This window comes from Schistocerca americana, unplaced genomic scaffold (genome assembly GCF_021461395.2).
Source record: "Schistocerca americana isolate TAMUIC-IGC-003095 unplaced genomic scaffold, iqSchAmer2.1 HiC_scaffold_650, whole genome shotgun sequence".
NCBI lineage: Eukaryota > Metazoa > Arthropoda > Insecta > Orthoptera > Acrididae > Schistocerca > Schistocerca americana.
Window position 1 is genome coordinate 41,173 of NW_025726402.1, and position 18,525 is coordinate 59,697.

General features: G+C 55.0%; 2 protein-coding genes across 2 annotated transcripts; both read right to left on the bottom strand.

Moving 5' to 3' along the window:
• Positions 1–748: 748 nt before the first annotated feature.
• Positions 749–3,491, bottom strand: LOC124588704 (repetin-like). The gene is made up of 3 exons (XM_047131484.1): positions 3,139–3,491; positions 1,673–3,047; positions 749–1,630 (listed from the first exon to the last, which is right to left on the bottom strand). The coding sequence occupies exons 1-3, from the start codon at positions 3,489–3,491 to the stop codon at positions 749–751; spliced, it is 2,610 nt and encodes an 869-aa protein (XP_046987440.1).
• A 4,381-nt stretch (positions 3,492–7,872) lies between these two features.
• On the bottom strand, positions 7,873–10,615 carry LOC124588705 (repetin-like). The gene is made up of 3 exons (XM_047131486.1): positions 10,263–10,615; positions 8,797–10,171; positions 7,873–8,754 (listed from the first exon to the last, which is right to left on the bottom strand). Exons 1-3 carry the CDS (start codon positions 10,613–10,615, stop codon positions 7,873–7,875), a joined length of 2,610 nt encoding a protein of 869 aa, XP_046987442.1.
• Positions 10,616–18,525: the final 7,910 nt, after the last annotated feature.

Consider the following 18,525-nt stretch of genomic DNA (forward strand, 5'->3'; position numbering starts at 1 on the left):
TCGCAACCTGTGCTGTCCTCACAAGCCGTTCTCTCCTCGCAAGCTGTGCTGTCCTCGCAAGCTGTGCTGTCCTCGCAAGCTGTGCTGTCCTCGCAAGCTGTGCTCTCCTCGCAAGCTGTGCTGTCCTCGCAAGCTGTGCTGTCGTCTCAAATTGAGCTGCCCTCTCAAGTTCAGTTCCCCTCTCAAGTTGAGCTGTCCTCTCAAGTTGAGCTGTCCTCTCAAGTTGAGCTGTCCTCTGAAGTTGAGCTGTCCTCTCAAGTTGAGCTGTGACGTTGAGCTGTCCTATCAAGTTGAGCTGTGCTCTCAAATTGAGCTGTCAAGTTGAGCTGTCCCCTCAAATTGAGCTGTCTTCTCAAGTTGAGCTGTCCACTCAAGTTGAGCTGTCTGCTCAAGTTGAGCTGTCCTCTCAAGCTGAGCTGTCCTCTCAAGTTGAACTGTCCTCTCAAGTTGAACTGTCCTCGCAAGCCGTGCTGTCCTCGCAAGCTGTGCTTTCCTCGCAAGCTGAGCCGTCCTCGCAAGCTGTGCTGTCCTCGCAAGCCGTGCTGTTCTCGCAAGCTGTGCTGTTATCGGAAGCCGTGCTGTCTTTGCAAGCCGTGCTGTCATCGCAAGCCGTGCTGTCCTCGCAGGCTTTGCTTTCCTCGCAAGCTTTGCTGTCCTCGGAAGCTGTGCTGTCCTCTCAAGTTGTGCTGTCCTCTCAAGTTGAGCTGTCGTCTCAAGTAGAGCTGTCCTCTCAAGTAGATCTGTCCTCTCAAGATGAGCTGTCCTCTCGAGCTGTCCTCGCAAGTTGAGCTGTCCTCTCAAGATGAGCTGTCCTCTCAAGTTGAGCTGTCCTCTCAAGTTGAGCTGTCCTCTCTACTTGAGCTGTCCGCTCAAGTTGAGCTGTCCTCCCAAGTTGAGCTGTCCTCTCAAGCTGAGCTGTCTTCGCAACCTGTGCTTTCCTCGCAAGCCGTGCTGTCCTCGCAAGCTGTGCTGTCCTCGCAAGCTGTGCTGTCCTCGCAAGCTGTGCTGTCCTCGCAAGCTGTGCTGTCCTCGCAAGCTGTGCTGTCCTCGCAAGCTGTGCTGTCCTTGGAAGCTGTGCTGTCCTCGCAACCTGTGCTGTCCTCGCAACCTGTACTGTCCTAACAAGCCGTTCTCTCCTCGCAAGCTGTGTTGTCCTCGGAAGCTGTGCTGTCCTCGCAAGCTGTGCTGTCCTCGCAAGCTGTGCTGTCCTCGCAAGCTGTGCTGTCCTCGCAAGCTGTGCTGTCCACGCAAGCTGTGCTGTCGTCTCAAGTTGAGCTCCCCTCTCAAGTTCAGCTGCCCTCTCAAGTTGAGCTGTCCTCTCAAGTTGAGCTGTCCTCTCAAGTTGACCTGTGGTCTCAAATTGAGCTGTCAAGTTGAGCTGTACTCTCAAGTTGAGCTGTCCTCTCAAATTGAGCTGTCCTCTCAAGTTGAGCTGTCCTCTCAAGTTGAGCTGTCCTCGCAAGCTGTGCTGTCCTCGCAAGCTGTGCTGTCCTCGCAAGCCGTGCTGTCCTCGCAAGCTGTGCTGTCCTCGCAAGCCGTGCTGTCCTCGCAAGCCATGTCGTCCTCGCAAGCTGTGCTGTCCTCGCAAGCTCTGCTGTCCACGCAAGCTGAGCTGACCTCCCAACCTCTGCTGTCATCGCAAGTCGTGCTGTCCTCGCTAGCCGTGCTGTACTGAGAAGCCGTGCTGTCCTCGCAAGCTGTTCTGCCCTCGCAAACTTTGCTGTCCTAGCAAGCTTTGCTGTCCTCGCAAATTGTGCTGTCTTCTCAAGTTGTGCAGTCCTCTCAAGTGCAGCTGTCCTCTCAAGTTGAGCTGTTCTCTCAAATTGAGCTGTCCTCTCAAGTTGAGCTTTCCTCTCAAGTTGAGCAGTCTGCTCAAGTTGAGCTCTCCTCTCAAGTTGAGCTGTCCTCTCAATCTGAGCTGTCCTCGCAAGCTGTGCTGTCCTCGCAAGCTGTGCTGTCCTCGCAAGCTGTGCTGTCCTCGCAAGCTGTGCTGTCCTCCCAGCGGTGCTGTCCTCGCAAGCTGTGCTGTCCTCACAAGCTGGGCCGTCCTCGCAAGCTTTGCTGTCCTTGGAAGCTGTGCTGTCCTTGCAACCTGTGCTGTCCTCGCAACCTGTGCTGTCCTCGCAAGCCGTTCTCTCCTCGCAAGCTGTGCTGTCCTCGCAAGCTGTGCTGTCCTCGCAAACTGTGCTGTCCTCGCAAAATGTGCTGTCCTCGCAAGCTGTGCTGTCCTCGCAAGCTGTGCTGTCGCCTCAAGTTGAGCTGCCCTCTCAAGTTCAGCTGCCCTCTCAAGTTGAGCTGTCCTCTCAAGTTGAGCTGTCCTCTCAAGTTGAGCTGTCCTCTGAAGTTGAGCTGTCCTCTCAAGTTGAGCTTTCCTCTCAAGTTGAGCAGTCCGCTCAAGTTGAGCTGTCCTGTCAAGTTGAGCTGTCCTCTCAAGCTGAGCTGTCCTCGCAACCTGTGCATTCCTCGCAAGCTGTGCTGTCCTCGCAAGCTGTGCTTTCCTCGCAAGCTGTGCTGTCCTCGCAAGCTGTGCTGTCCTCGCAAGCTGTGCTGTCTTCGCAAGCTGTGCTGTCCGTGCAAGCCGTGCTGTCCTCGCATGCCGTGCTGTCCTTGCAAGCTCTGCTGTCCTCGTCAGCTTTGCTGTCCTCGCAAGTTGTGCTTTCCTCCCAAGTAGTGCTTTCCTCTTAAGTAGTGCAGTCCCCTCAAGTTGAGCTGTCTTCTCAAGTTGAGCTGTCCACTCAAGTTGAGCTGTCTGCTCAAGTTGAGCTGTCCTCTCAAGCTGAGCTGTCCTCTCAAGTTGAGCTGTCCTCTCAAGTTGAACTGTCCTCGCAAGCTGTGATGTCCTCGCAAGCTGTGCCGTCCTCACAAGCTGTGCTGTCCTCGCAAGCTGTGCTGTCCTCGTTAGCTGTGCTGTCCTCGCAAGCTGTGCTGTCCTTGCAAGCTCTGCTGTCCTCGCAAGCTGTGCTGTCCTCGCAAACTGTGCTGCCCTTCGTAAGCTGTGCTTTCCTCGCAAGCTGTGCTGTCCTCGCAAGCTGTGCTTTCCTCGCAAGCTGACCCGTCCTCACAATCTGTGCTGTCCTCGCAAGCCGTGCTGTTCTCGCAAGCTATGCTGTCATCGGAAGCCGTGCTGTCTTCGCAAGCCGTGCTGTCATCGCAATCCGTGCTGTCCTCGCAAGCTTTGCTTTCCTGGCAAGCTTTGCTGTCCTCGGAAGCTGTGCTGTCCTCTCAAGTTGTGCTGTCCTCTCAAGTTGAGCTGTCCTCTCAAGTTGAGCTGTCCTCTCAAGTTGAGCTGTCCTCTCAAGATGAGCTGTCCTCTCAAGTTGAGCTGTCCTCTCAAGTTGAGCTGTCCTCTCAAGTTGAGCTGTCCTCTCTCGATGAGCAGTCCTCTCTAGATATGCTGTCCTCACAAGTTGTGCTGTCCTCTCAAGTTGAGCTGTCCTCTCAAGTTGAGCAGTCCTCTCAGTTTGAGCTGTCCTCGCAAGCTGTGCTGTCATCGCAAGCTAAGCTGTCCTCCCAACCTCTGCTGTCCTCGCAAGCCGTGCTGTCCTCGCTAGCCGTGCTGTCCTCAGAAGCCGTGCTGTCCTCTCACGCTTTGCTGTCCTAGCAAGCTTTGCTGTTCTCGCAAGCTTTGCTGTCCTCGCAAGTTGTGCTATCTTCTCAAGTCGTACAGTCCGCTCAAGTTGAACTGTCCTCTCAAGTTTAGCTGTTATCTCAAGCTGAGCTGTCCTCGCAACCTCTGCTTTCCGCGCAAGCTCTGTTGCCCTCGCAAGCTGTGCTGTCCTCGCAAGCTGTGCTGTCCTCGCAAGCTGTGCTGTCGTCGCAAGCTTTGCTGTCCTCGCAAGCTGTGCTGACCTCGCAAGCTGTGCTGTCGTCTCAAGTTGAGCTGCCCTCTCAAGTTCAGCTGCCATCTCAAGTTGAGCTGTCGTCTCAAGTTGAGCTGTCCTCTGAAGTTGAGCTGTCCTCTCAAGTTGAGCTGTCAAATTGAGCTTTCCTCTCAAGTTGAGCTGTCCTCTCAAGTTGAGCTGTCCTCTCAAATTGAGCTGTCCTCGCAAGATGTGCTGTCTTCGCAAGCTGTGCTGTCCTCGCAAGCCGTGCTGTCCTCGCAAGCCGTGCGGTCCTCGCAAGCTGTGCTGTCCTTACAAGCCGTGCTGTCCTCGCAAGCCGTGCTATCCTCGCAAGCCGTGCTGTCCTTGCAAGCCGTGCTGTCCTTGCAAGCTGTGCTGTCCTCGCTAGCTGTGCTGTCCTCGCAAGCTGTGCTGTCCTCGCCAGCTTTGCTGTCCTCGCAAGTTGTGCTTTCCTCTCAAGTAGTGCTTTGCTCTCAAGTAGTGCTGTCCTCTCAAGTTGAGCTGTCTTCTCAAGTTAAGCTGTCCTCTCAATTTGAGCTGTCCCCTCAAGTTGAGCTGTTCGCTCAAGTTGAGCTGTCCTCTCAAGTTGAGCTTTCCTCTCAAGTTGAGCAGTCCGCTCAAGCTGAGGGGTCCTCGCAACCTGCGCTTTCCTCGCAAGCTGTGCTGTCTTTGCAAGCTGTGCTGTCCTCGCAAGCTGTGCTGTCCTCACAAGCTGTGCTGTCCTCGCAAGCTGTGCTGTCCTCGCAAGCTGTGCTGTCCTCGCAAACTGTGCTGTCCTCGCAAGCTATGCTGTCCTCGCAAGCTGTGCTGTCCTTGGAAGCTGTTCTGTCCTCGCAACCTGTGCTGTCCTCGCAACCTGTGCTGTCCTCACAAGCCGTTCTCTCCTCGCATGCTGTGCTGTCCTCGCAAGCTGTGCTGTCCTCGCAAGCTGTGCTGTCCTCGCAAGCTGTGCTCTCCTCGCAAGCTGTGCTGTCCTCGCAAGCTGTGCTGTTGTCTCAAATTGAGCTGCCCTCTCAAGTTCAGTTCCCCTCTCAAGTTGAGCTGTCCTCTCAAGTTGAGCTGTCCTCTCAAGTTGAGCTGTCCTCTGAAGTTGAGCTGTCCTCTCAAGTTGAGCTGTGACGTTGAGCTGTCCTATCAAGTTGAGCTGTGCTCTCAAATTGAGCTGTCAAGTTGAGCTGTCCCCTCAAGTTGAGCTGTCTTCTCAAGTTGAGCTGTCCACTCAAGTTGAGCTGTCTGCTCAAGTTGAGCTGTCCTCTCAAGCTGAGCTGTCCTCTCAAGTTGAACTGTCCTCTCAAGTTGAACTGTCCTCGCAAGCCGTGCTGTCCTCGCAAGCTGTGCTTTCCTCGCAAGCTGAGCCGTCCTCGCAAACTGTGCTGTCCTCGCAAGCCGTGCTGTTCTCGCAAGCTGTGCTGTTATCGGAAGCCGTGCTGTCTTTGCAAGCCGTGCTGTCATCGCAAGCCGTGCTGTCCTCGCAAGCTTTGCTTTCCTCGCAAGCTTTGCTGTCCTCGGAAGCTGTGCTGTCCTCTCAAGTTGTGCTGTCCTCTCAAGTTGAGCTGTCCTCTCAAGTAGAGCTGTCCTCTCAAGTAGATCTGTCCTCTCAAGATGAGCTGTCCTCTCGAGCTGTCCTCGCAAGTTGAGCTGTCCTCTCAAGTTGAGCTGTCCTCTCAAGTTGAGCTGTCCTCTCAAGTTGAGCTGTCCTCTCTACTTGAGCTGTCCGCTCAAGTTGAGCTGTCCTCCCAAGTTGAGCTGTCCTCTCAAGCTGAGCTGTCTTCTCAACCTGTGCTTTCCTCGCAAGCCGTGCTGTCCTCGCAAGCTGTGCTGTCCTCGCGAGCTGTGCTGTCCTCGCAAGCTGTGCTGTCCTCGCAAGCTGTGCTGTCCTCGCAAGCTGTGCTGCCCTCGCAAGCTGTGCTGTCCTCGCAAGCTGTGCTGTCCTTGGAAGCTGTGCTGTCCTCGCAACCTGTGCTGTCCTCGCAACCTGTACTGTCCTAACAAGCCGTTCTCTCCTCGCAAGCTGTGCTGTCCTCGGAAGCTGTGCTGTCCTCGCAAGCTGTGCTGTCCTCGCAAGCTGTGCTGTCCTCGCAAGCTGTGCTGTCCTCGCAAGCCGTGCTGTCCTCGCAAGCCGTGTCGTCCTCGCAAGCTGTGCTGTCCTCGCAAGCTCTGCTGTCCACGCAAGCTGAGCTGACCTCCCAACCTCTGCTGTCATCGCAAGTCGTGCTGTCCTCGCTAGCCGTGCTGTACTGAGAAGCCGTGCTGTCCTCGCAAGCTGTTCTGCCCTCGCAAACTTTGCTGTCCTAGCAAGCTTTGCTGTCCTCGCAAATTGTGCTGTCTTCTCAAGTTGTGCAGTCCTCTCAAGTGCAGCTGTCCTCTCAAGTTGAGCTGTTCTCTCAAATTGAGCTGTCCTCTCAAGTTGAGATTTCCTCTCAAGTTGAGCAGTCTGCTCAAGTTGAGCTGTCCTCTCAAGTTGAGCTGTCCTCTCAATCTGAGCTGTCCTCGCAAGCTGTGCTGTCCTCGCAAGCTGTGCTGTCCTCGCAAGCTGTGCTGTCCTCGCAAGCTGTGCTGTCGTCGCAAGCGGTGCTGTCCTCGCAAGCTGTGCTGTCCTCCCAAGCTGTGCCGTCCTCGCAAGCTTTGCTGTCCTTGGAAGCTGTGCTGTCCTTGCAACCTGTGCTGTCCTCGCAACCTGTGCTGTCCTCGCAAGCCGTTCTCTCCTCGCAAGCTGTGCTGTCCTCGCAAGCTGTGCTGTCCTCGCAAACTGTGCTGTCCTCGCAAAATGTGCTGTCCTCGCAAGCTGTGCTGTCCTCGCAAGCTGTGCTGTCCTCGCAAACTGTGCTGTCCTCGCAAAATGTGCTGTCCTCACAAGCTGTGCTGTCCTCGCAAGTTGTGCTTTCCTCTCAAGTAGTTCTTTGCTCTCAAGTAGTGCTGTCCTCTCAAGTTGAGCTGTCTTCTCAAGTTAAGCTGTCCTCTCAATTTGAGCTGTCCCCTCAAGTTGAGCTGTTCTCTCAAGTTGAGCTGTCCTCTCAAGTTGAGCTTTCCTCTCAAGTTGAGCAGTCCGCTCAAGCTGAGGGGTCCTCGCAACCTGCGCTTTCCTCGCAAGCTGTGCTGTCTTTGGAAGCTGTGCTGTCCTCGCAAGCTGTGCTGTCCTCACAAGCTGTGCTGTCCTCGCAAGCTGTGCTGTCCTCGCAAGCTGTGCTGTCCTCGCAAACTGCGCTGTCCTCGCAAGCTATGCTGTCCTCGCAAGCTGTGCTGTCCTTGGAAGCTGTGCTGTCCTCGCAACCTGTGCTGTCCTCGCAACCTGTGCTGTCCTCACAAGCCGTTCTCTCCTCGCAAGCTGTGCTGTCCTCGCAAGCTGTGCTGTCCTCGCAAGCTGTGCTGTCCTCGCAAGCTGTGCTCTCCTCGCAAGCTGTGCTGTCCTCGCAAGCTGTGCTGTCGTCTCAAATTGAGCTGCCCTCTCAAGTTCAGTTCCCCTCTCAAGTTGAGCTGTCCTCTCAAGTTGAGCTGTCCTCTCAAGTTGAGCTGTCCTCTGAAGTTGAGCTGTCCTCTCAAGTTGAGCTGTGACGTTGAGCTGTCCTATCAAGTTGAGCTGTGCTCTCAAATTGAGCTGTCAAGTTGAGCTGTCCCCTCAAATTGAGCTGTCTTCTCAAGTTGAGCTGTCCACTCAAGTTGAGCTGTCTGCTCAAGTTGAGCTGTCCTCTCAAGCTGAGCTGTCCTCTCAAGTTGAACTGTCCTCTCAAGTTGAACTGTCCTCGCAAGCCGTGCTGTCCTCGCAAGCTGTGCTTTCCTCGCAAGCTGAGCCGTCCTCGCAAGCTGTGCTGTCCTCGCAAGCCGTGCTGTTCTCGCAAGCTGTGCTGTTATCGGAAGCCGTGCTGTCTTTGCAAGCCGTGCTGTCATCGCAAGCCGTGCTGTCCTCGCAGGCTTTGCTTTCCTCGCAAGCTTTGCTGTCCTCGGAAGCTGTGCTGTCCTCTCAAGTTGTGCTGTCCTCTCAAGTTGAGCTGTCGTCTCAAGTAGAGCTGTCCTCTCAAGTAGATCTGTCCTCTCAAGATGAGCTGTCCTCTCGAGCTGTCCTCGCAAGTTGAGCTGTCCTCTCAAGATGAGCTGTCCTCTCAAGTTGAGCTGTCCTCTCAAGTTGAGCTGTCCTCTCTACTTGAGCTGTCCGCTCAAGTTGAGCTGTCCTCCCAAGTTGAGCTGTCCTCTCAAGCTGAGCTGTCTTCGCAACCTGTGCTTTCCTCGCAAGCCGTGCTGTCCTCGCAAGCTGTGCTGTCCTCGCAAGCTGTGCTGTCCTCGCAAGCTGTGCTGTCCTCGCAAGCTGTGCTGTCCTCGCAAGCTGTGCTGTCCTCGCAAGCTGTGCTGTCCTTGGAAGCTGTGCTGTCCTCGCAACCTGTGCTGTCCTCGCAACCTGTACTGTCCTAACAAGCCGTTCTCTCCTCGCAAGCTGTGCTGTCCTCGGAAGCTGTGCTGTCCTCGCAAGCTGTGCTGTCCTCGCAAGCTGTGCTGTCCTCGCAAGCTGTGCTGTCCTCGCAAGCTGTGCTGTCCACGCAAGCTGTGCTGTCGTCTCAAGTTGAGCTCCCCTCTCAAGTTCAGCTGCCCTCTCAAGTTGAGCTGTCCTCTCAAGTTGAGCTGTCCTCTCAAGTTGACCTGTGGTCTCAAATTGAGCTGTCAAGTTGAGCTGTACTCTCAAGTTGAGCTGTCCTCTCAAATTGAGCTGTCCTCTCAAGTTGAGCTGTCCTCTCAAGTTGAGCTGTCCTCGCAAGCTGTGCTGTCCTCGCAAGCTGTGCTCTCCTCGCAAGCCGTGCTGTCCTCGCAAGCTGTGCTGTCCTCGCAAGCCGTGCTGTCCTCGCAAGCCATGTCGTCCTCGCAAGCTGTGCTGTCCTCGCAAGCTCTGCTGTCCACGCAAGCTGAGCTGACCTCCCAACCTCTGCTGTCATCGCAAGTCGTGCTGTCCTCGCTAGCCGTGCTGTACTGAGAAGCCGTGCTGTCCTCGCAAGCTGTTCTGCCCTCGCAAACTTTGCTGTCCTAGCAAGCTTTGCTGTCCTCGCAAATTGTGCTGTCTTCTCAAGTTGTGCAGTCCTCTCAAGTGCAGCTGTCCTCTCAAGTTGAGCTGTTCTCTCAAATTGAGCTGTCCTCTCAAGTTGAGCTTTCCTCTCAAGTTGAGCAGTCTGCTCAAGTTGAGCTCTCCTCTCAAGTTGAGCTGTCCTCTCAATCTGAGCTGTCCTCGCAAGCTGTGCTGTCCTCGCAAGCTGTGCTGTCCTCGCAAGCTGTGCTGTCCTCGCAAGCTGTGCTGTCCTCCCAGCGGTGCTGTCCTCGCAAGCTGTGCTGTCCTCACAAGCTGTGCCGTCCTCGCAAGCTTTGCTGTCCTTGGAAGCTGTGCTGTCCTTGCAACCTGTGCTGTCCTCGCAACCTGTGCTGTCCTCGCAAGCCGTTCTCTCCTCGCAAGCTGTGCTGTCCTCGCAAGCTGTGCTGTCCTCGCAAACTGTGCTGTCCTCGCAAAATGTGCTGTCCTCGCAAGCTGTGCTGTCCTCGCAAGCTGTGCTGTCGCCTCAAGTTGAGCTGCCCTCTCAAGTTCAGCTGCCCTCTCAAGTTGAGCTGTCCTCTCAAGTTGAGCTGTCCTCTCAAGTTGAGCTGTCCTCTGAAGTTGAGCTGTCCTCTCAAGTTGAGCTTTCCTCTCAAGTTGAGCAGTCCGCTCAAGTTGAGCTGTCCTGTCAAGTTGAGCTGTCCTCTCAAGCTGAGCTGTCCTCGCAACCTGTGCATTCCTCGCAAGCTGTGCTGTCCTCGCAAGCTGTGCTTTCCTCGCAAGCTGTGCTGTCCTCGCAAGCTGTGCTGTCCTCGCAAGCTGTGCTGTCTTCGCAAGCTGTGCTGTCCTTGCAAGCCGTGCTGTCCTCGCATGCCGTGCTGTCCTTGCAAGCTCTGCTGTCCTCGTCAGCTTTGCTGTCCTCGCAAGTTGTGCTTTCCTCCCAAGTAGTGCTTTCCTCTTAAGTAGTGCAGTCCCCTCAAGTTGAGCTGTCTTCTCAAGTTGAGCTGTCCACTCAAGTTGAGCTGTCTGCTCAAGTTGAGCTGTCCTCTCAAGCTGAGCTGTCCTCTCAAGTTGAGCTGTCCTCTCAAGTTGAACTGTCCTCGCAAGCTGTGATGTCCTCGCAAGCTGTGCCGTCCTCACAAGCTGTGCTGTCCTCGCAAGCTGTGCTGTCCTCGTTAGCTGTGCTGTCCTCGCAAGCTGTGCTGTCCTTGCAAGCTCTGCTGTCCTCGCAAGCTGTGCTGTCCTCGCAAACTGTGCTGCCCTTCGTAAGCTGTGCTTTCCTCGCAAGCTGTGCTGTCCTCGCAAGCTGTGCTTTCCTCGCAAGCTGACCCGTCCTCACAATCTGTGCTGTCCTCGCAAGCCGTGCTGTTCTCGCAAGCTATGCTGTCATCGGAAGCCGTGCTGTCTTCGCAAGCCGTGCTGTCATCGCAATCCGTGCTGTCCTCGCAAGCTTTGCTTTCCTGGCAAGCTTTGCTGTCCTCGGAAGCTGTGCTGTCCTCTCAAGTTGTGCTGTCCTCTCAAGTTGAGCTGTCCTCTCAAGTTGAGCTGTCCTCTCAAGTTGAGCTGTCCTCTCAAGATGAGCTGTCCTCTCAAGTTGAGCTGTCCTCTCAAGTTGAGCTGTCCTCTCAAGTTGAGCTGTCCTCTCTCGATGAGCAGTCCTCTCTAGATGTGCTGTCCTCACAAGTTGTGCTGTCCTCTCAAGTTGAGCTGTCCTCTCAAGTTGAGCAGTCCTCTCAGTTTGAGCTGTCCTCGCAAGCTGTGCTGTCATCGCAAGCTAAGCTGTCCTCCCAACCTCTGCTGTCCTCGCAAGCCGTGCTGTCCTCGCTAGCCGTGCTGTCCTCAGAAGCCGTGCTGTCCTCTCACGCTTTGCTGTCCTAGCAAGCTTTGCTGTTCTCGCAAGCTTTGCTGTCCTCGCAAGTTGTGCTATCTTCTCAAGTCGTACAGTCCGCTCAAGTTGAACTGTCCTCTCAAGTTTAGCTGTTATCTCAAGCTGAGCTGTCCTCGCAACCTCTGCTTTCCGCGCAAGCTCTGTTGCCCTCGCAAGCTGTGCTGTCCTCGCAAGCTGTGCTGTCCTCGCAAGCTGTGCTGTCGTCGCAAGCTTTGCTGTCCTCGCAAGCTGTGCTGTCCTCGCAAGCTGTGCTGTCGTCTCAAGTTGAGCTGCCCTCTCAAGTTCAGCTGCCATCTCAAGTTGAGCTGTCGTCTCAAGTTGAGCTGTCCTCTGAAGTTGAGCTGTCCTCTCAAGTTGAGCTGTCAAATTGAGCTTTCCTCTCAAGTTGAGCTGTCCTCTCAAGTTGAGCTGTCCTCTCAAATTGAGCTGTCCTCGCAAGATGTGCTGTCTTCGCAAGCTGTGCTGTCCTCGCAAGCCGTGCTGTCCTCGCAAGCCGTGCGGTCCTCGCAAGCTGTGCTGTCCTTACAAGCCGTGCTGTCCTCGCAAGCCGTGCTATCCTCGCAAGCCGTGCTGTCCTTGCAAGCCGTGCTGTCCTTGCAAGCTGTGCTGTCCTCGCTAGCTGTGCTGTCCTCGCAAGCTGTGCTGTCCTCGCCAGCTTTGCTGTCCTCGCAAGTTGTGCTTTCCTCTCAAGTAGTGCTTTCCTCTTAAGTAGTGCTGTCCCCTCAAGTTGATCTGTCTTCTCAAGTTGAGCTGTCCACTCAAGTTGAGCTGTCTGCTCAAGTTGAGCTGTCCTCTCAAGCTGAGCTGTCCTCTCAAGTTGAGCTGTCCTCTCAAGTTGAACTGTCTCGCAAGCTGTGATGTCCTCACAAGCTGTGCCGTCCTCGCAAGCTGTGCTGTCCTCGCAAGCTGTGCTGTCCTCGCTAGCTGTGCTGTCCTCGCAAGCTGTGGTGTCCTTGCAAGCTGTGCTGTCCTCGCAAGGTGTGCTGTCCTCGCAACCTGAGCTGCCCTCGCAAGCTTTGCTTTCCTCGCAAGCTGTGCTGTCCTCGCAAGGTGTGCTGTTCTCGCAAGCTATGCTGTCATCGGAAGCCGTGCTGTCTTCGCAAGCCGTGCTGTCGTCACAAGCTGTGCTGTCCTCGCAGGCTTTGCTTTCCTCGCTAGCTTTGCTGTCCTCGGAAGCTGTGCTGTCCTCTCAAGTTGGGCTGTCCTATCAAGTTGAGCTGTCCTCTCAAGTTGAGCAGTCCTCTCCAGTTGAGCTGTCCTCTCAAGATGAGCTGTCCTCTCAAGTTGAGCTGTCCTCGCAAGTTGAGCTGTCCTGTCAAGTTGAGCTGTCCTCTCAAGGTGAGCTGTCCTCTCAAGTTGAGCTGTCCTCTCAAGTTGAGCTGTCCTCTGTAGTTGAGCTGTCCTCTCAAGTTGAGCTGTCCTCTCAAGCTGAGCTGTCCTGGCAAGCTGTGCTGTCTTTGCAAGCTGTGCTGTTCTCTCAAGTTGAGCTGTCCCCTCTCGATGAGCTGTCCGCTCTAGATGAGCTGTCCTCGCAAGTTGAATTGTCCTCTCAAGTTGAGCTGTCCTCTCAAGTTGAGCTGTCCTCTCAAGTTGAGCTGTCCTCTCAAGTTGAGCTGTCCTCACAACTTGAGCTGTCCTCTCAAGTTGAGCTGTCCTCTCAAGTTGAGCTGTCCTCTCAAGTTGAGCTGTCTTCTCAAGTTGAACTGTCCTCTCAAGCTGAGCAGCCCTCGCAACCAGTGCTTTCCTCGCAAGCTGTGCTGTCCTCGCAAGCTGTGCTGTCCTCGCAAGCTGTGGCTTCCTCGCAAGCTGTGCTGTCCTCGCAAGCTGTGCTGTCCTCGCAAACTGTGCTGTCCTCGCAAGCTTTGCAGTCCTCGCAAGCTGTGCTGTCCTTGGAAGCGGTGCTGTCCTCGCAACCTGTGCTGTCCTCGCAATCTGTGCTGTCCTCGCAAGCCGTTCTCTCCTCGCAAGCCGTGCCGTCCTCACAAGCAATGCTGTCCTCGCAAGCCATGCTGTCTTCGCAAGCCGTACTTTCCTTGCAAGCTTTGCTGTCCTTGCAAGCTGTGCTGTCCTCGCAAGCTGTGCAGTCTTCGCAAGCTGTGCTGTCCTCGCAAGCTGTGCTGTCGTCTCAAGTTGACCTGCCCTCTCAAGTTCAGCTGCCCTCTCAAGTTGAGCTGTCACCTCAAGTTGAACTGTCCTCTCAAGTTGAGTTGTCCTCTCAAGTTCAGCTATCCTCGAAAGTTGAGCTGTCCTCTCAAGTTGTGCTGTCCTTGCTAGTTGAGCTGTCCTCTCTAGTTGAGCTGTCCTCTCAACCGGAGCTATCCTCTGAAGTTGAGCTGTCCTCTCAAGTTGAGGTGACCTCTCACGTTGTGCTGTCCTCTCAAGTTGAGCTGTCCTCTCAAGTTCAGCTGTCCTCACAAGCCGTGCTGTCCTTGCAAGCTGTGCTGTCCTCGCAAGCTGTGCTGTCCTCAAGAGCTGTGCTGTCCTCGCAAGCTGTGCTGTCCTCTCAAGTTGAGCTGTCTTCTCAAGTTGAGCAGTCCTCTCAACCGGAGCTATCCTCTGAAGTTGAGCTGTCCTCTCAAGTTGAGGTGTCCTCTCAAGTTGTGCTGTCCTCGAAAGTTGAGCTGTCCTCTCAAGTTCAGCTGTCCTCGCAAGCCGTGCTGTCCTCGCAAGCTGTGCTGTCCTCGCAAGCTGTGCTGTCCTTGAAAGCTGTGCTGTCCTCGCAAGCTGTGCTGTCCTCGCAAGTTGTGCTGTGCTCGCAAGCTGTGCTGTCCTTGCAAGCTGTCCTGTCCTGGCAAGCTGTGCTGTTCTCGCAAACTGTGCTGTCCTCGCAAGCTGTGCTGTTCTCGGAAGCTGTGCTGTCCTCGCAACCTGTGCTGTCCTCGCAACCTGTGCTGTCCTCGCAAGCCGTTCTCTCCTCACTAGCCGTGCTGTCCTTGCAAGCCATTCTGTCCTCGCAAGCCGTGCTGTCCTTGCAAGCCGTGCTGTCCTCGCAAGCCATGCTGTCCTCGTAAGCTTTGCTGTCATCGCAAGCTGTGCTCTCCTAGCATGTTGTGTTGTCCTCGCAAGCTGTGCTGTCGTCGCTAGCTCTGCTGTCGTCTCAAGTTGAGCTGCCCTCTTAAGTTCAGCTGTCCTCCCAAGTTGCGCTGTCCTCTCAAGTTGAGTTGTCCTTTCAAGTTGATCTGTCCTCTCAAGTTGAGCAGTCCTCTCAAGTTCAGCTGTCAAGTTAAACTGTCCTCTCAAGTTGAGCTGTCCTCTCAAGTTAAGCTGTCCTCGCAAGCTCTGCCGTCCTCGAAAGCTGTGCTGTCCGCGCAAGCTGTGCTCTCCTCGCAAGCCTTGCTGTCCTCGCAAGCCGTGCTGTCCTCGCAAGCTGTGCTGTCCTCGCAAGCCGTGCTATCCTCGCAATCTGTGGTGTCCTCGCAAGCTGTGCTCTCCTTGCAAGCCGTGCTGTCCTCACAAACCGTGCTGTCTTCGCAAGCCATGCTGTCCTCGCAAGCCGTGCTGTCCTCGCAAGCCGTGCTGTCCTCGCAAGCCATGCTGTCCGCGCAAGCCAAGCTGTCCTCGCAAGTCGTGCTGTCCTCGCAAGCCGTGCTGTCCTCGCAAGCTTTGCTGTCATCGCAAGCTGTGCTGTCCTTGCATGCTGTGTTGTCCTCGCAAGCTGTGCTGTCCTCGCTAGCTCTGCTGTCGTCTCAAGTTGAGCTGCCCTCGTAAGTTCAGCTGACCTCTCAAGTTGAGCTGTCCTCTCGTTGAATTGTCCTCTCAAGTTGATCTGTCCTCTCAAGTTGAGCTCTCCTCTCAAGTTCAGCTGTCAAGTTGAGCTGTCCTCTCAAGTTGAGCTGTCCTCTCAAGTTGAGGTGTCCTCTCAAGTAAGGCTGTCCTCTCAAGTTCAGCTGTCCTTCAAGTTGAGCTGTCCTCTCAACTTGAGCTGTCCTCTCTACATGAGCTGTCCTCTCAAGTTGAGCTGTCCTTCTCAAGTTGAGCTGTCCTCTCAAGTAGAGCTGTCCTTTCAAGTTGAGCTGTCTTCGCAAGCCGTGCTGTCCTCGCAAGCTGTGCTGTCCTCGCAAGCTGTGCTGTCCTTGAAAGCTGTGCTGTCCTCGCAAACTGTGCTGTCCTCGGATGCCGTGCTGTCCTCAAAAGCCGTGCTGTCCTCGCAAGCCGTGCCATCCTCGCAAGCCGTGCTGTCGTCGCAATCCGTGCTGTGCTCACAAGCCGTGCTGTCCTCGCAAGCTTTGCTGTCGGCGCAAGCTCTGCTGTTCACGCAAGCTTTGCTGTCCGCCCAAGTTGTGCTGTCCTCGCAAGTTGTGCTGTCCTCTCAAGTTGTGCTGTCCTCTCAAGTTGAGGTGTCCTCTCAAGTTGAGCTGTCGTCTCACGTGGAGCTGTCCTCTCAATTTGAGCTGTCCTCTCAAGTTGAGCTGTCCTCTCAAGTTGAGCTGTTCTCTCAAGTTGAGCTGTTCTCTCAAGTTGAGCTGTCCTCTCAAGTTGAGCTGTCCTCTCTAGTTGAGCTGTCCTCTCTAGTTGAGCTGTCGTCTCACGTGGAGCTGTACTCTCAAGTTGAGCTGTTCTCTTCAGTTGAGATGTCCTCTCAAGTTGAGCTGTCCTCTCAAGTTGAGCTGTCCTCTCAAGTTGAGCTGTCCTCGCAAGCTCTGCTGTCCTCGCAAGCTGTGCTGTCTACGCAAGCTTTGCTATCCTCGCAAGTTGTGCTTTCCTCTCAAGTAGTGCTTTCCTCTCAAGTTGAGCTGTCTTCTCAAGTTGAGCTGTCCTCTCAAGCTGAGCTGCCTCTCAAGTTGAGCTGTCCTCTGAAGATGAACTGTCTTCTCAAGTTGAACTGTCCTCGCAAGCTGTGCTGTCCACGTAAGCCGTGCTTTCCTCGCAAGCCGTGCTTTCCTCGCAAGCCATGCTGTCCTCGCAAGCCGTGCTGTCCTCGCAGTCCGTGCTGTCCTCGCAAGCCATGCTGTCCTCGCAAGCCGAGCTGTCCTCGCAAGCCATGCTGTCCTCGCAAGCTGTGCTGTCTACGCAAGCTTTGCTATCCTCGCAAGTTGTGCTTTCCTCTCAAGTAGTGCTTTCCTCTCAAGTTGAGCTGTCTTCTCAAGTTGAGCTGTCCTCTCAAGCTGAGCTGCCTCTCAAGTTGAGCTGTCCTCTGAAGATGAACTGTCTTCTCAAGTTGAACTGTCCTCGCAAGCTGTGATGTCCTCGCAAGCTGTGCAGTCCTCGCAAGCTGTGCCGTCCTCGCAAGCTGTGCCGTCCTCGCAAGCTGTGCTGTCCTCGCAACCTGTGCTGTCCTCGCAAGCTGTGCTGTCCTCGCAAGCTGTGCTGTCCTCGCAAGCTGTGCAGTCCTCGCAAGCTGTGCTGTCCTCGAAAGCTGTGCTGTCCTCGAAACCTGTGCTGTCCTCACAAGCTATGCTGTCCTCGCAAGCCGTGCTGTCCTCGCAAGCCGTGCTGTCCTCGCAAGCTGTTCTGTCCTCGCAAGCTTTGCTGTCCTCGCAAGTTGTGCTTACCTCTCAAGTAGTGCTGTCCTCTCAAGTTGAGCTGTCTTCTCAAGATGAGCTGTCCTCTCAAGTTGAGCTGTCCTCCCAAGTTGAGCTGTCCTCTCAAGTTGAGCTGTCCTCTCAAGTTGTGCTGTCCTCTCAAGTTGAGCTATCCTCTCAAGTTGAGCTGTCCTCTCAAGTTGAGCTGTCCTCTCAAGTTGAGCTGTCCTCTCAAGTTAACCTGTCCTCTTAAGTTGAGCTGTCCTCTCAAGTTGAGCTGTCCTCTCAAGTTGAGCTGTCCTCTCAAGTTGAGCTGTCCTCTCAAGATGAGCTGTCGTTTCAAGTTGAGCTGTCCTCTTAAGTTGAACTGACCTCTTAATTTGAGCTGTATTCTCAAGTTGAGCTGTCCTCTGAAGTTGAGCTGTCCTCTCGTTGAGCTGTCCTTGCAAGCTGTGCTGTCCTTGCAAGCTGTGCTGTCCTCACAAGCTGAGCTGTCCTCGCAAACCGTGCTGTCCTTGAAAGCCGTGCTGTCCTCGCAAGCCGTGCTGTCCTCGCAGGCCGTGCTGTCCTCGCAAGCCGTGCTGTCATTGCAAGCCGCACTGTTCTCGAAACCCATGCTGTCCTCGCAAGCTGTGCTGTCCTCGCAAGGTTTGCTGTCCTCGCAAGTTGTGCTTTCCTCTCAAGTAGTGCTTTCCTCTCAAGTAGTGCTGTCCACTCAATTTGAGCTGTCTTCTCAAGTTGAACTGTCCTCTCAAGTTGAGCTGTCCCCTCAAGTTGAGTTGTCCTCTCAAGCTGAGCTGTCCTCTAAAGTTGAGCTGTCCTCTCAAGTTGAGCTGTCCTCTCAAGTTGAACTGTCCTCGCAAGCTGTGATGTCCTCACAAGCTGTGCCGTCCTCGCAAGCTGTGCTGTCCTCACAAGCTGTGCTGTCCTCGCAAGCTGTGCTGTCCTCGCAAGCTGTGCTGTCCTCGCGAGCTGTGCTGTCCTTGCAAGCCGTGCTGTCCTGGCAAGCCGTGCTGTCCTCGCAAGCCGTGCTGTCCTCGCAGGCCATGCTGTCCTCGCAAGCCATGCTATCCCCGCTAGCCGTGCTGTCCTCGCAAGCCTTGCTGTCCTCACAAGCTGTGCTGTCCTCGCAAGCTTTGCTGTCCTCCCAATTTGTGCTTTCCTCTCAAGTAGTGCTTTCCTCTCAAGTAGTGCTGTCCACTCAAGTTGAGCTGTCTTCTCAAGTTGAACTGTCCTCTCAAGTTGAGCTGTCCCCTCAAGTTGAGTTGTCCTCTCAAGCTGAGCTGTCCTCTAAAGTTGAGCTGTCCTCTCAAGTTGATCTGTCCTCTCAAGTTGAGCTGTCCTTGCAAGCTGTGCTGTCCTCGCAAGCTGTGCTGTCCTCACAAGCTGTGCTGTCCTCGCAAACCGTGCTGTCCTTGCAAGCCGTGCTGTCCTCGCAAGCCGTGCTGTCCTCGCAAGCCGTGCTGTCCTCGCAGGCCATGCTGTCCTCGCAAGCCGTGCTATCATCGCTAGCCGTGCTGTCCTCGCAAGCCTTGCTGTCCTCACAAGCTGTGCTGTCCTCGCAAGCTTTGCTGTCCTCCCAATTTGTGCTTTCCTCTCAAGTAGTGCTTTCCTCTCAAGTAGTGCTGTCCTCTCAATTTGAGCTGTCCTCTCACGTTGAACTGTCCTCTGAAGTTGAACTGTCCTCGCAAGCTGTGATGTCCTCGCAAGCTGTGCTGTCCTCGCAAGCTGTGCCGTCCTCGCAAGCTGTGCTGTCCTCGCAAGCTGTGCTGTCCTCGCAACCTGTGCTGTCCTTGCAAGCTGTGCTGTCCTCGCAAGCTGTGCTGTCCTTGCAACCTGTGCTGTCCTCGCAAGCTGTGCTGTCCTCGTAAGCTATGCTGTCCTCGCAAGCTGTGCAGTCCTCGCAAGCTGTGCTGTCCTTGAATGTTGTGCTGTCCTCGCAACCTGTGCTGTCCTCGCAAGCTATGCTGTCATAGCAAGCCGTGCTGCCCTCGCAAGCCGTGTTGTCCTCACAAGCTGTGCTGTCCTCGCAAGTTGTGCTTTCCTCTCAAGTAGTGCTTTCCTCTCAAGTAGTGCTGTCCTCTCAAGTTGAGCTGTCTTCTCAAGTTGAGCTGTCCTCTCAAGTTGAGCTGTCCGCTCAAGTTGAGCTGTCCTCTCAAGCTGAGCTGTCCTCTCTAATTGAGCTGTCCTCTCAAGTTGAGCTGTCCTCTCAAGTTGAACTGTCCTCTCAAGTTGAGCTGTCCTCGCAAGCTGTGCTGTCCTCACAAGCTGTGCTGTCCTCGCAAGCTGTGCTGTCCTCGCAAGCCCTGCTTTCCTCGCAAGCCGTGC

Excerpts from the sequence above, each read along its gene's own strand:
- LOC124588704 (XM_047131484.1), bottom strand. The coding sequence starts at position 3,491 with ATGACAGCACAGCTTGCGAGGACAGCTCAAACTGAGAGGACTGCTCAA. Across the intron at positions 3,048-3,138 it reads CGGATTGCGATGACAGCACG|CTTGCGAGGAAAGCACAGCT; the intron begins GCTTGCGAAGAC and ends AGGACGGGTCAG. Across the intron at positions 1,631-1,672 it reads GAGGACAGCACGGCTTCTCA|CAGAGGTTGGGAGGTCAGCT; the intron begins GTACAGCACGGC and ends TTGCGATGACAG.
- LOC124588705 (XM_047131486.1), bottom strand. The coding sequence starts at position 10,615 with ATGACAGCACAGCTTGCGAGGACAGCTCAAACTGAGAGGACTGCTCAA. Across the intron at positions 10,172-10,262 it reads CGGATTGCGATGACAGCACG|CTTGCGAGGAAAGCACAGCT; the intron begins GCTTGCGAAGAC and ends AGGACGGGTCAG. Across the intron at positions 8,755-8,796 it reads GAGGACAGCACGGCTTCTCA|CAGAGGTTGGGAGGTCAGCT; the intron begins GTACAGCACGGC and ends TTGCGATGACAG.